The sequence below is a fragment of the Cicer arietinum genome, chromosome 1 (genome assembly GCF_000331145.2).
Source record: "Cicer arietinum cultivar CDC Frontier isolate Library 1 chromosome 1, Cicar.CDCFrontier_v2.0, whole genome shotgun sequence".
In the NCBI taxonomy this organism is placed as follows: domain Eukaryota; kingdom Viridiplantae; phylum Streptophyta; class Magnoliopsida; order Fabales; family Fabaceae; genus Cicer; species Cicer arietinum.
The window spans coordinates 45,817,145-45,831,395 of NC_021160.2; the positions used below are offsets into that span (position 1 = coordinate 45,817,145).

The window sequence follows — 14,251 nt, forward strand, 5'->3', positions numbered from 1 at the left end:
ATTTTGTATTTTTTAATGTTATAATTATTTTTTAAATATTTAATAATAATAAATATAATATATCCAATATAATATACCTAATAATAAATAACAAAATTCAACAATCAAAGAATATATATTATTAAAATAAATTATTGAATATATTAAATAATAAAAGTATTTTTATTTTATTAATCGAATTTTCTTTTTATTATTATTATTAAAATTATTATTATTATTAAAATTATTTTTATTATTATAACCATTATTATTATTATTATCAAAAAAAAAAAAAATTACGTAGTAGTAGGAGGTCGCATCCCCAGGATGCGACCATGTACTGAGGAACAAAAACAAGCCTTTCAGGAAGTCGCAGGCCCAGGATGCGACCTGCTTCTGAAAAAAAAAACGGCCTTTCAGGAAGTCGCGGGCCCAGGATGCGACCTGCTTCTGCAAAAAAAAAAAAGGTCTTTCAGGAAGTCGCAGGCCCAGGATGCGACCTGCTACTGATGCCAAAAAGTAGGACATTCTGGTATTTTTTTTTAAAACTAGGGCAGATTGGTATTTAAAAAAAAAAAAGGGGATTTTTAAATAAAAAAACCCTTCAATTACATAGTTTAATTTTTATTTTTATTTTTATTTTTGCATGTTAGACGTGAGACCAAACACTTTGTCTGGTGTGTAACTAAATATGTTCTTTATAATTTAGATTAGATATAGATTAAAGAGATTTTATTTTATATTTTTGTAGTCTTGACTTTTAATTTATTATCAAACTTTTGTTAATGAAATTATCTTTGACTTAATTTTTTATTTATAAAATACACATATATAGAACATGCTGTTTCATTGAAATTATCTTTGACTTAATAAAAAATGTCATTTAACTGTACCATGCTGTTTCATTGATATTGATATATTTAAAATTTAAATAAAATAACATGCCAGGTGCAAAATTGCATATAGAGCTGATTATAATAAAACAGTAATATATCTAATATGTCTAGTCCTATTTATAAGAAATAAAATACTCATAGTATATTGAATAAAAAAAATTCATAGTATAGCATTAAACTAATATTTCTTTTATAGTATTAAATGATTAAAAGGTGAATTAATTTTTTTTTCAAATATGTAAATTCACCGTATAGAGAAGTGAAGAATCACAGTTTAAATCTAAATCCTGTTTGTGGAACAAAAGAGGTACATTATATATTAATGACAATTATTAACACCGAGTATTTTAAAAACTAAATTCTAAAGTAATAGTTCAATCGGTTGAAATGAACTACTTTTTCCTATGATCTCAATTTCATTCTGATTTAAATAATTTAAAATAGTTGAATTATAACCCAAAAGCCTTTAGTTTCATTTCCAACATAGTTTTTAAAATAAATTATAAAGTAAATTTTAACTGAAGCTTATTATGGATAGAACGTACAAGAATCATGGTGCTATTTTCGGGTATGAAGGATTACTTTGTGACTCATATGACAGATAAATTAAAGATTGGAGTATCTGATGTCTTGTATATTGAAATACGGGCCATATACTTACGACTTGTCATGGCGTGGTGTGTGCGTGTGGTTGTGGGGAGAGGGTTATATCACTCGAAAGTACTTACTGATATGGTCACACATAAATACAATTTTAGGAGAACACATCTCTCTTCTGACTTCGCATATACCAAAATTTTTCTAAAAAGATTGACACATTCAATTTATTCGCATGTGACATGAATTCAACAAATATGTAGATTGATTGACTAGCTTTAATTTTACTTAAGATTCTTAGAATCTTCCTGTTATAGAGCCTCCTCCATAGACTTTAAACAACTCATATTTGATGGTATTTCTGAAATTTGTATGTCTAGGAATGTGTACTTAATTCCTTAACTTTATTTTGTTTTCTTCTTTGAGCTTTTGGTCCTCCTTTATACCAAAACAAAAAATTAACAAATTCTTTTGTAAAAAAATAGTTAATATGCTTTAATGAGTTTATTTGAATTATTTGAATAATTTAATTTATTTGAAGTAAAGGTTAAAGAACATGAGTTTCAACTCAAATAAAGGAGCAAATACTAACATAACAATTACTTGCTATGTTCATTTTCAATTAACGTATTTGTGGTAAAAAAAAATTATTGTTGTCTTGGTATGAGTGAAAAGTCAAAATACTACAATTGAAAAGGAACATAAGGAGTTGTATATTAATATTTGTTTAAAAAACGGGTGAGGATATATATATATATATAATTTAATTATTGAAATTTATTTATACTTTTAAAAAAATTATTATATGTTGATTTAAAATTATTTAACGAAGTATCAAATAGTTTTAAAATTTTATAAAAAATTGTCGAACTGATCTACTGCATAAGAATTTTTTATTTTACAATTAGATTAATAAAATTCATCATTACATATTTACTCATAGAATCAACATAGTTACATCCATAAAATGAATTTATTCATATTAATAATTAATTTTACAATATTCATAATTAATAATTAATTTATTTGTATTAATAATAGATTTTATATTATTAATAACTAATTTATTCGTATTGATAGATTTTTTAGCAATATTCGTATTAATAGATACATTGTATAATTAATTTTACCATAACTTTTTTTTTTTTTGATTTGATTTCAATTTTTCATTGTTCACTTATTATATTTAATTATAAATAACATAATTAATAAAAAAATAAGGAACTTGTATAAAAAAATAAGGCACCAATTTCAAACTTAGCATAGGACATCAAAATTCTAAAGGACAATCTCGATGAGAAGAGATAAATACGTGAAAAAAAGAAAAATTTTGAAATATTATTTAGTATATGAAAAATATAAAAAGAGACATATTGATTATTTTTTTAAAATACAAAATGTCTGTAAAAGTAGTATTTAATTAAGAAAAAATAAAAAAATTTGTAACAAAATTGCATTTCTCTTTTTTTACTTCTCTATTTTGGAGATATCCTAAATGTGGTGGGATCCACTTGTTTTTCTCTCTTCCAAACCAATCAAGAGAAGTGCACATTTTCTTCTCTGACTTTGCTCTCTCTTCCATGTATCTCTTAAACCAATCATCACACCCATAATTTATTGATAACTATCTTAGCAAACTAATATGTTTTGATATTATTAAATTAATTGTTTAATAGTTGAATAACAGTAGTTTAATGAATCAATGACTTTAATAACGATTGGTTCATGATTAGATCTTACAAATGATTTTTTCGAAAATACTTTTAAATAAAGTTGTCATAATTTTTAATTGTAGATATGTTTTATATAATTATTTGGGACTAAATTACATAGACAAATAAACTAATCCTATTGATTTAATTGATATTTAATATATAATATATAAATGCTGACGTTGATGATCTAATGTAAAAAGTAGTTAAAATTTCATAGTATTGGTACACTCTTATTTTAAAGTGCCGATGAAATGGACAATATTATTTTATATAAATTAAAAATAATTTTAATTAATAAATAAATTTTAAATATATTCTTTTTTTTATCTCACTTATCCATCCACTTTTTTTTTTAATTAATATAAGTGTAAAATAATAATAAAACAAATATATAACTGATAAATAGAAAGTAGTTAATGTAATCTGAAAATTTAAAATCGAAAAATATTATATTCAAGGTGCGTCGAGTACTACATATAAAATGTAGATATCTATCTCAACATGATTCTTTATATTATGGAAGTCTAATTTCTTCTACTAAACTCAATTTTATATATAAAAACTAATATCTCTTTTTTAAATATAAGACTTCGAGTTTTCTCCATGTTCCTTGTTATAAGACCCTTTTCAAATATTGAACTATATTAATTATTTTTTTACCTACGTACCACTAAATAAATTACATTGCATGTTTTTCTACGATCTATGATCTATAATAAATACTCGAATGAAAATATTAACTAATTTTTTTTCTTCTGCATTTCATAATAAAACCATATCATTTATCAACAAAACAAACTTAATAGTACTTTTTTTTTTTAATTTTCGTGATCAATTCAAAAAGATCATATATTTAACAACAAATGTAATATTATTATTTATGTAAAAGAACATTCAAGGAATATAAGCTTGCCACAAAAGCCCACAGTAGAGTAAAAGAAAGAAAAAAAAAACTTGCCACAATAAAAGCAACATTTATATATAAATATCAAATTCTACATAAAAAAGAGTAGCTTCCCTTTAAGGAAATGAATATGTAAAATTGAATATATATAGATCAAAACCATAATAGAATCTTATATAAATTTTGACCTTTTTTACTTTTCCCATGTGGCACATTATCTACAACACTTTTTTTTCTTCCTTATCAATCAATCTCACTTTTCTCTTTTAACTGTTTCCGCTATGATCTAATAATGCAAAAATTTTGTTATGTTACAACTTGCAAGTAATAATGAAGGAACTTGTATACCCCTCTATATATAACAATTGAATTATGTTCTCTCAAACCATTTCCAGAATCTTAACATTTCCGGTCGAATTTGCGGCGATTAATGTTGGCGACTGACCACGCCAACAAACCGAGGAGACAAATTGTGCGGCGTCGTCCACTTCATGACCGGAAATTGGATCTGTGTTTTGAAACTTGAATTGCAATGCTGGCATAGGGAAGGCCTTGTGGTATATGAACACCTAATTCCAAATATATGACTTAACTTTAGTGATAAGGTAAAATAAGAGTTATGCTAAATACTATAGTACAAAGTTATTCATTTGGGGACAGTAGTATAAAACAAACCATACATGGATAAAGTGGTAAAATAAGAAATGATCAATGGCCAAAAATGTAATAACAGATAATCACTTTTAAAAAAAAAATCAGTTACGAAAAATGATTTTTTTTAGAATCTACTAAACACAACTTCTCCTTTTAAGGAGTTTTTAGATGGACGTGTGAAATATACCTCATTTGTCTCTGAACCAGTAGCAATATAACCATCAGATACCGATAATCCGACGAAGTTCTGTGACAAAAGGAACATGCGTCGTCAAGATTATGTATAATCTCATAAAAATTGGAATGTTTACAGACATGTAGACACCAGTAATAATTTAAAAAAATGGAACTGGAAGCAAGGTTAGTAGTTATTGTTTGTGTACCTTAACATTCATGTGACCTGTGAACGATTGTATTGGCGAGTCTATAACTCGAGACGTGCATGTAGACAAATCCCAAAGCTTCAAAGTGTTGTCCGTGGATGACGAGACAAGGTTGACAGTGTCTACAAATTTGATGTAGCTCACGGTCTTATTATGCCCGACTAAAGTACAAAGCGGCGCTCTTAGGTTGCGTAGATCGTAGTAATATATCCGATGATCAGCCGAACCAAACGCAAGGTAACGAGCGGAATCCGTCGGAAACTGAACGCAGCATACATTCGCCTTTGTTTTGATGGTACCGACACTAACTCCCTGCAATAACAGCCCAGGTGAGAGAAACAACTCATCATACATCCAGCATTAAATATATAAAACATGCAATATAACTGCAGTACGTTTAGTTTTCACAAAGCTGATATTCCGCCAAGTGCAAAAATGGAATTGCCTGATTGATACTCCATAGCTTAACGGAACCGTCGTCGCTGCCGCTCGCCAGCATTGTTGGATCTGCTGATGCGAAATCAATGGACCACACTCGCCGATCGTGCTCCCTCATTTCAGATAGTATTTGACTTCTTGTAACATCCCATAACTGAATAAGATAACAAGTTACAATATTATAGTTAGATTAATGGCCCAGTTAGGATAAACAACTTAATTAAGCGTTTATAGCAGAAGCGTTTATCATATAAGTGTTTATGTATGAACTATTTTTATAACAAAATATAAAATAGGTCAGATTGTCTTTATACAAGCTGTTTTCACAAGTTTTTCAGATAGCTTATGAAAATAAACTGAAAACAGCTTATGAACATGTCATATATTGTTTCAATAAACTCTCCAAAACGATCTTACAAGTGCTTATGTCAGTAGATAAGCAAATCTAAACAACCAAAAAAACCTTGTCAATGCCATTAGACTTACCTGTACAACACCTTCAAAGTTACTTGAAGCAATTTGGCTTTTGATGTATGTATTCCAACATAAACTGCTCAACTTTGACCTGCTAGCCATCTCCACTACCGGATAGTGGATATCACGATCCTCATTTATGATTGTATCACATTCAAATATTTTGATTTTCTTATTCACACCAGCTGTTGCAAAAAATTCTCCATCGCGGTCGAAACTGAGCGAGCATACTAGGTTGGAAGAATGCAAAAGATCACCTTGCTTCAGGTCGGCTTTAACCTTAAGCTTACTGAAAGATAAGTACTTGCACAAACCCTCGAGGAAAGGGTTTATCCAAGCACTCACACTGTCCCTGCTTTGATCTTTCAACGCCAAGTTATTGATGCTATTTCTTTCGCTCATGACAACAGACCCTCTCCCATCATTTGCTATAGATGAATGTCTAACTGCATGTCTCCCTGAGGAATAGGTTGGTCTGCATCGTGTTAAAAAGTATGCTGACTCAAGTTTCTTGAAGTTTTTCATTAGCCGTGAACTTTTCGAAAGAAAACTTCCCTGATTTTTCTGATCATTGTCCATGTTATCATCACATTCATCAATGTTATTGGTATGCATCCCTAGTCTAACTCGTTTTCTAGTTCCTAAACAAGCGGAATCCTTGGTATCAACAACTGTCATGGACGGGAAAGTCGATGGGGATCGACCGTCACTCCCTAGTTCAACCCCGGAAATCTCTTTAAACCTAGTTTGCTTCTTGGTCACTTCTTCGATATCAGAACACAAAAAGGAGATAGTATGTTGCAACTTTTCAGCAACTTCTTGTTTTCTTTGTTTGAGTAACGAAAGGAATTCTAGTAACAACTCTTGATCTTCTATCTTTTGCCTTAGCTCTATTGCTGCTTCACGTTCTTCCATATCATCTCGCTGTTCGTTAAGGAACTCACTCTGCAACAACTCCCTGCTACACAAGAAAATAAACGGTTTAGAAGATATCTTTAGTATTTACGACGGCATTGGAAATAGTCTTATCAGTCAAGGTTTCAATTCATGGCTTCTATATTATTTGGTAAAGTCTAGCAAAGATGCTCAGATGAAAAAATTTAGAAATAAATTATGATTAGGTCTCCTAAATGACAACTAAAAACAAAAATATTGGGTTAAAATGTTGTGAGTTTAGTGAATAAATGGTTCCAAGCACTATATGCATACTTGTTGCACACGGTGCAAGAAAATAGTTTGATCTTCACCCTCCTGTTCCCAAAGGAAAGCGGCCCTGGTAATCCAAAGTTTGGTTGGGAGGTAAGTAAAGTCTAGTCAAAGCTTGTTCAAGTCAGATTTCAAACTTGAATAGTAGGAATCAGCAATTTCTTCCACACAATCCAAGAAATTGCTAGCTCATACTTCCACACAAGCCAATTAAAGCCATAAAGTTCCCATGAAAGGTTAAGAACAAATATCAAAAACTCAAATTTAGCCAAGAAATTACTAAAGCTTCAAGTAGTGAAAAACATATTAATATGATATAAATCTGCAAAACTTATATGATTCAACAAAGAAAGACTAGTACATAACTCACCATACAAATACTTCAAGTTTACCTTACATTAATAATTGAACCAAGCTTACAAGGATTTAATTTGAAAAAAATTGCTAGTTAAGACGAACAAACGAAGACAACAACCCTTTCAAATGGATACTTGATATGTAAAATTCAAACGATAACGGTAAATTACCCTAGTGTTGGGCGACTGCTAGGGTCAGGATGTAGTAACCATAAGCAAAATGAAGCTTCCTTAGACCACTTTAGAAGTAACTGTGGAGGAAGAACTCTATGTCTAAGACTAGACATTGTTCTACTTTTCTCTTCTCTTGAGCTCAGTGGACAAAATAGCTGTTCACAAGTCGAATAACCGAGTTAGGGCTACATCGAAACAATAATAGTCTTTCAACACTACTTGCAGAAGATAAAACATACAAAGTACCAAATTGAAATATAAGAACTTAAGAAGTTAACAGATTCTGTTAAGAATGAACCTCGAAAAGGAGGACCCCCAATCTGTAAACATCCGAAGCACATGAACTAGGAGTACCGGAAACTTCTTCAGGACTGGTATACCAACTCATCTCCATTAGCAATATCTGTTTCATCGGAAACGATTGCTTTTTCCCTTCCACTTCTTCGTCCTTCCTCCTATCTTTCATTTTATTTTCTTCCGTTTCTTCTATTAATGATGCACGAGCTGCATAGACGGCACTTGACAGCATGCAACTAGAATCAGACCGAGCAGCCACCGAAATCTTGGCAGGTGCAAAATCTTCACTTCCTAAACTCTGATGATGCATTATATCATGAGGACAGTGAGATGTCGGTGTTTTAACCTCAATGCCTTGGTCGTTGTTCATTCCATCTCCTAAAGAATCTGAACTGGTATCCGAGCAAGAAGCCGATTCAATAAACGATATATGGTTGAAAGACGACATGACAAAGCAAGAAGGCCTCACATTATGAACTACAACTCCTTGACAATGCGCCGCATTAACGATTTCAACTATTTGCCTAAATATATGCAAACACTCAAAGAAATCTACGGACCGATCAGGTTTATCCAACCATTGCCTCAAGCTAATATCACCCCATTCTATAGAACAAAAGAAAGGGTCGTTCTCTACTTCATCCTCACAAAACCCACCTAAATTTTTAGGTTGATCACCTTGTCCACTAAGAATCCATTCCCTTTCCTTTCTAAAACGTGAACCTTGCGATCCTTCGCCCGAAAAAGGGTTTCCTTCAGGACAATGAACCCTTTGATTCCTATCTGAGACTCCAGAACTATTCAATGCCCTAGAACTCTCAGAATTCTGCAAAGCAGAACCAGAAGAACCCTCCATCTTCATCCACTTACAATAATTGCATGTATACTAAACACACATAGAAAACTCTTCAAACTTGTCTCAAACACATGAACTTCCATCATCACCATGTTAACTTCAAAATCATTTCAATGGTCACAAAAAAAAAAAAACCAACAAACACCACCAAATATCAAGATCAATCTCTCAGCTTTCACTTCATAGTTTACACACTAAACTTGATCACAAGTTCACAACTTCATGTCAAATTATCAACCTGAATTAACAAACTTTTCAGGATGCAAAAAAAGAAACAATCTTTACAAAATAGAAACAAAGGGTAACATAAAAAACAAATCTTTCAGCAAAACAAAGATGAAATTAAGAACAACCAACCAAAAAATAAGATTAAAAACACAATCTTTTCAACTTGAAAAGTAGAACACTAGGAAAAAGAAAACAACATAAAGCCTCCAAAAGAACTAAAGTTTATCCAAATTGATCAGACTTTACCACCACACATCAAAGTTAATTAATGAGCAGATAGAAACATGTAAGGAGACAGAGAGACAAATAGGAAGTGGCAGAGAGAGAGAGAGAGAGATAAGAGATGTGTACCAGTGTCATCACCATAAGAAGATCTCCTGTTTGTGCTTAGGCCAACCTTCAATACAGAACCACACAACAAAAGTTTAGTGCCACAGAACAACACTGAAGCTTCACAGCCTCATAAATTCCACATTTTTTTAAAAAAATATAAAAAATAAAATGAAACAGAAGTACAAAACAAAAACAACCTCCCCCACAAAAATAATCAAGATATTTAATTTAATATTAATTTAAATTGAATAAAAAAATAGTTTGAGAATTATTATTCTAGAAGGAAACCTTTTCCATATTTTCAGACTCTATTTTTGGTTCCATATTTAGTATCTAATATCCATCTATTTGAATATTTGTTACTTTTATTTTTTATATTTTTTTCATTCACACTTTTGGATCACCTCTTGTTTCCACTTCATCTTCATTATCTTCCCGCTTTTATTATTACTAATGCAAAAAACACTACGTGGCTCTATTGTGGCCTTAGAGTTAAGGGATTTATTAATAATAATTGTGGGCCTTGTTTGAAAAATTTGAAAAAAGTACTAATAACTAATATATGCTTAGCACAAACATTGTTAGTATTAAAATACTCCATTAAATTCTACTATATATCTATGTGGTGGGTATATCTATGTTTTGGGAACACATGCAATATTCCAAACTAAGTGGAAAAAGTATTTACTAATTTTACAATAAAAATACAAGGCAATGAAATATGAACAATCTGTATAGGGATTAGCAAAGTGTGGTCTTATATATTTTAGTGAAAGTAACTTTGGTGAGAGCAAAGAAATAGTAACCAAGAATTTTAAGATTTTTCTTTTTATAGTAAGAAGCAATATAATATAATGTTTGGAAAAATCGAATCGGACGGAGAATGGTAGAGATATCGGTTAAAGAATCAATTGGGATTTAATCGTGATTAAATTGGTCATAATAATTTTTTTTTATTTTTAAATATAATATATTAGATAATATTAAACAAAAATTGACATAAAATTCAGAATAACATAACTTAGTTTAAGTTCATTTAAAAGTGTCATTATTCATAACATATTACTAATAAAACTGTCATAATATTCAATTGGAGCTACAGCAACAATACCCATTTATAAAAAAAAATTTGATTCAAAATGGCCACTAAAAAATAATGAATAGTAAAACATAAAAAAATATTGTTTTTGGACATTTTTTCCAAAAAAGAGTGTTTTTAATCACATCAAACACGTTTTCTCAGTATATTTCGATTTTTTTTTTTTATCGATTTTGACAGGTTTCACCCGATTTTTTATTAGAATGGTTTTTAGGATTAATAGGACTAGATGACATGCCGATTCCGATACAATCGGTTAAACTATTCAATCCGGTCTAATTTTCAGAGCATTGTTAAAAAATTTAATATAATTTTTGTTTCATTTTAAAATAATTATTGTATTTTATTATATATTAATTAAGGAAATATAATATATAAAAGAGATACTAATAATTTTACTAAATTATTTTTATTATTTATATTTTAATTATCATAAATGCAAATGAATGAATAATAATTTAAAAGTGAAATACTATAATAATTAGGTGGTAACAAATTTATAGAAAATTAAAAGTGACCGTATAATGTTATTTTTTTAAATGTCAATTATAAAAAAATTATTTTTCTAAATCTAAAGATTATTGTGAGATATAGACTACTAAGTAATTAATCGTTAATAATTTTATTCTATTATGGTAAAAATTGATTTTAAATGAAATGATTATGTAAAATTGATTTTGACTAAAAGTGAATTGAAGTTTATGTGATTTATATTTGAATATATTCATGTGAAATAAGACTTTACATGAGCGTGGGTCAACCTGCCATCGATCACCCAATTCAATTTTTATTCGTCACTTTTAAGTCAACTTTGACCCAATAATTAATTATATATTTTATTTATTTATTTTGTTTGGCAGCCCAAAAGATTTTATTATTATTGTTCAATTTGTTCTGTGCGAGTTAAATACTATTTATTTAAATGTTATATTTTATTATATGAAAGTATGAATTGAAAATGATAATTGTAGTTTAAATTTTTTATATTTGTTAAATACAAAATTTTGTACTTAAAATATTATTCATTTGAGTTAAATATTATTTATGAGCAAAAATAATTTTTATGCAAAAACGAATTTTGAGTAAACCTGACATGACATGTGTTAATTAATATAGATATTGTAGTGTATGTTTTTGTAATATTGGGTTCTATAATCGGTATATTTTATGAGTTGAATTGTGATTGTTGGGTTATTATTGTTGAAATATATATTTGTGTCTAGTGAACGTGACATATTATTTGTGCATCTTTTTTTGTTATATGAATTAATGTGATCAAATGATATGCATCAGTACGTGTAGATCCTCGTTAGATTGGTATGTGTATATAAAATAATTTTTTTTTATCAATTTTTTTTAATTATTAAAATTACACTTTTTGTACGAGGCTCAATTTTTACGATCAGCCTCCAAAATCTTTAAGACGACCCTGAACCAAATACATTAATTTTTATAGACCAAATTATAATTTAGATGTCTATTACAAAAAAAATTGGAGAGAATAATTTATTAAAAAAAATACAAAAACAACTATTATACTTATAGAATAAAATTAAATTTTCAACCTAAATTCCAACTAATTTTTAATTATTAAAAATATCAACACAAAATTTGATTTACTATACTTCTTCAATATATTTTTATAAATTTACAACTTAAAATTCTTATATACAATATTATACTTTTTATCTATTAAAATTTTAAAAATTTGGTCACCAAGTGTTTTAGTTCAAGATCCATCACTAATTAGTAAACTAAAATGGTTGGTGGTTTGTGTACAACGATGAAAGTAATGTATTTCAGGATTGTTGTATTTACTGTTGGTCTTACCTATGTATTTGAAATTTGTTGAATTTATTTATATATTTGAAGATTGTTGGATTTATGTTTTTGTATGAGAGATTGTTGGTTTTTTAAAAAAAAATTGAATGATGTGATTGAAATTTTATAGTTTTTGAGACATTAAAGTATTAAATATATTTTCATTTAATTAAATTGTTATTGTTGTTATTTATGTTTCTTCCGTAAAATAAAAAACAAGTTACTAGTTATGGATAACCAGACAACTCAACCCAAATCGTTCTTGATTTGATCGGTTCGGTTCAGGTTAAATGGAAAAATACGGATTTAGAATTCAACCTAACCAAAAAATAATTGATCGATTCGAATTTTGTCAAAACCGGTTCAACCCAACCCGCATACACTATTGTGTGAAAATGAATTGAGTGATAAAATTCAAAATTAAAAAAAAAATCTATAAACAAAAACTACAAATTTAACTTTAAATCAAAAACAATTTTAAAAGCAAAATTAATTTAACTAAATTATTGCTAAACACATCTAAATCAATTTTAAATTTTTAAAATCAATTCTGCATACACTTAAAATGAAACCAACCATAGATTAACTATTATTTTAATAATGAACAGCCTGGAGATAAAAGTTTCTTAATTTCAGCAGTACTCATTAGTTAAATAGTTGTTGTGTTAATGCTTATTGATTGGGATAAGACAAATTGCTTTATAGGAGGTAATATAATCGGTGGGCCAAAAAATATCTCAAACACACATGTTGTGTTCTTTTGTCGTGGTTCACTCCATTAATTTATTTTTCTTTTTTGGTTAAAACAATTTCATTAAATTCTATTCGTGTGGCAACTTTTAACTACTTATTTTGTCTTCAGTCTATGCTTAAGCTTAATCCAAGAGTTAGTGCTTTGGCTTCCTCAACAAAAAAAAAATATATTTGTGCTTTGGTTTCCCACACAAAAGTTAATTAGTAAATGATTACTAGTAGTAGTAATAATTTGTTTATACGCTTGACAGCCATGAAGATATATATATAAGTTCAATACACTTATTTAACAGTTCTAGAGATACCTTTGATGCAATATCTTTACAAATGTTTTCAATGAATCTACAAAACAGTGGTCGATACTTGCGAATGGTGTATTGTTCAAAAATAAAATTTTGCACTTGAGAATGAACAATAAGAAACATGTGCAAATGAAAAATTGTCGCAACAAATTAATTAACGAATGGGTTATTTACACATCATAATCAATCATAATGGTTATAATATCACTCTTTTGATTTATTCACTTTAATAATTATATATACTTTATTTATAATGAATTATAAGGAAAAATAGATTGTATTGTGCATATTAAGAAAATAAATGATCACATTTAAAATAAATTATATTATTGTGCTTATTAAGAAAATGGTTACAATATCACCACCCTTGATTTATTGATTTATGTATATTATTTCAATAGAAATACGAAGTCTATTGTCAAAATTATCATCCATAATTAATAAACGTTTGGATCCTCTCAACCGATTTCTCTACACCACTTTCTCAACGACGCATATAATCATCAGATAAAGTGATGTGGCAAAATAAATTATTTTTATTTGATATGGGTGTAAAATTGTTTACACTAACAAATCATATTCTTTAAATTTTTAAATTTATGTTCATTTTTATCTGAAAAATAATTTTTATCAGAAAATACAAATAGATATTAAAGAAATCTATACTCAAACATCTTATCATTTTAATTAACTCCAATTTTTTAGATTTTTTTAAACTAAGAAAAATGTTATAAACGTCTAGAAATCTCTTAGTAGTCACTTTTCATATATATATATATATATATA

The 14,251-nt window shown here is 28.4% G+C and overlaps 1 protein-coding gene across 3 annotated transcripts; it reads right to left on the minus strand.

Moving 5' to 3' along the window:
• Positions 1-4,222: 4,222 nt before the first annotated feature.
• Positions 4,223-9,659, minus strand: LOC101488676 (protein SPA1-RELATED 4-like). 3 transcript variants are annotated; one of them, XR_003471623.2, is made up of 8 exons: positions 9,509-9,659; positions 8,075-9,167; positions 7,774-7,931; positions 6,053-6,998; positions 5,524-5,720; positions 5,129-5,440; positions 4,933-4,992; positions 4,223-4,660 (listed from the first exon to the last, which is right to left on the minus strand). XR_003471623.2 is itself a non-coding variant. In XM_004487653.4 (8 exons), the coding sequence occupies exons 2-8, from the start codon at positions 8,933-8,935 to the stop codon at positions 4,472-4,474; spliced, it is 2,673 nt and encodes an 890-aa protein (XP_004487710.1). In that variant the 5' UTR covers positions 8,936-9,167; positions 9,509-9,657; the 3' UTR covers positions 4,223-4,471. The 3 variants fall into 3 exon arrangements, 2 of the variants coding, with proteins under 2 accessions (XP_004487710.1, XP_004487709.1); XM_004487653.4 differs by having other exon boundaries at positions 5,574-5,720; positions 9,509-9,657; XM_004487652.4 differs by lacking the exon at positions 9,509-9,659 and having other exon boundaries at positions 5,574-5,720; positions 8,075-9,502.
• Between the last annotated feature and the right edge of the window lie 4,592 nt (positions 9,660-14,251).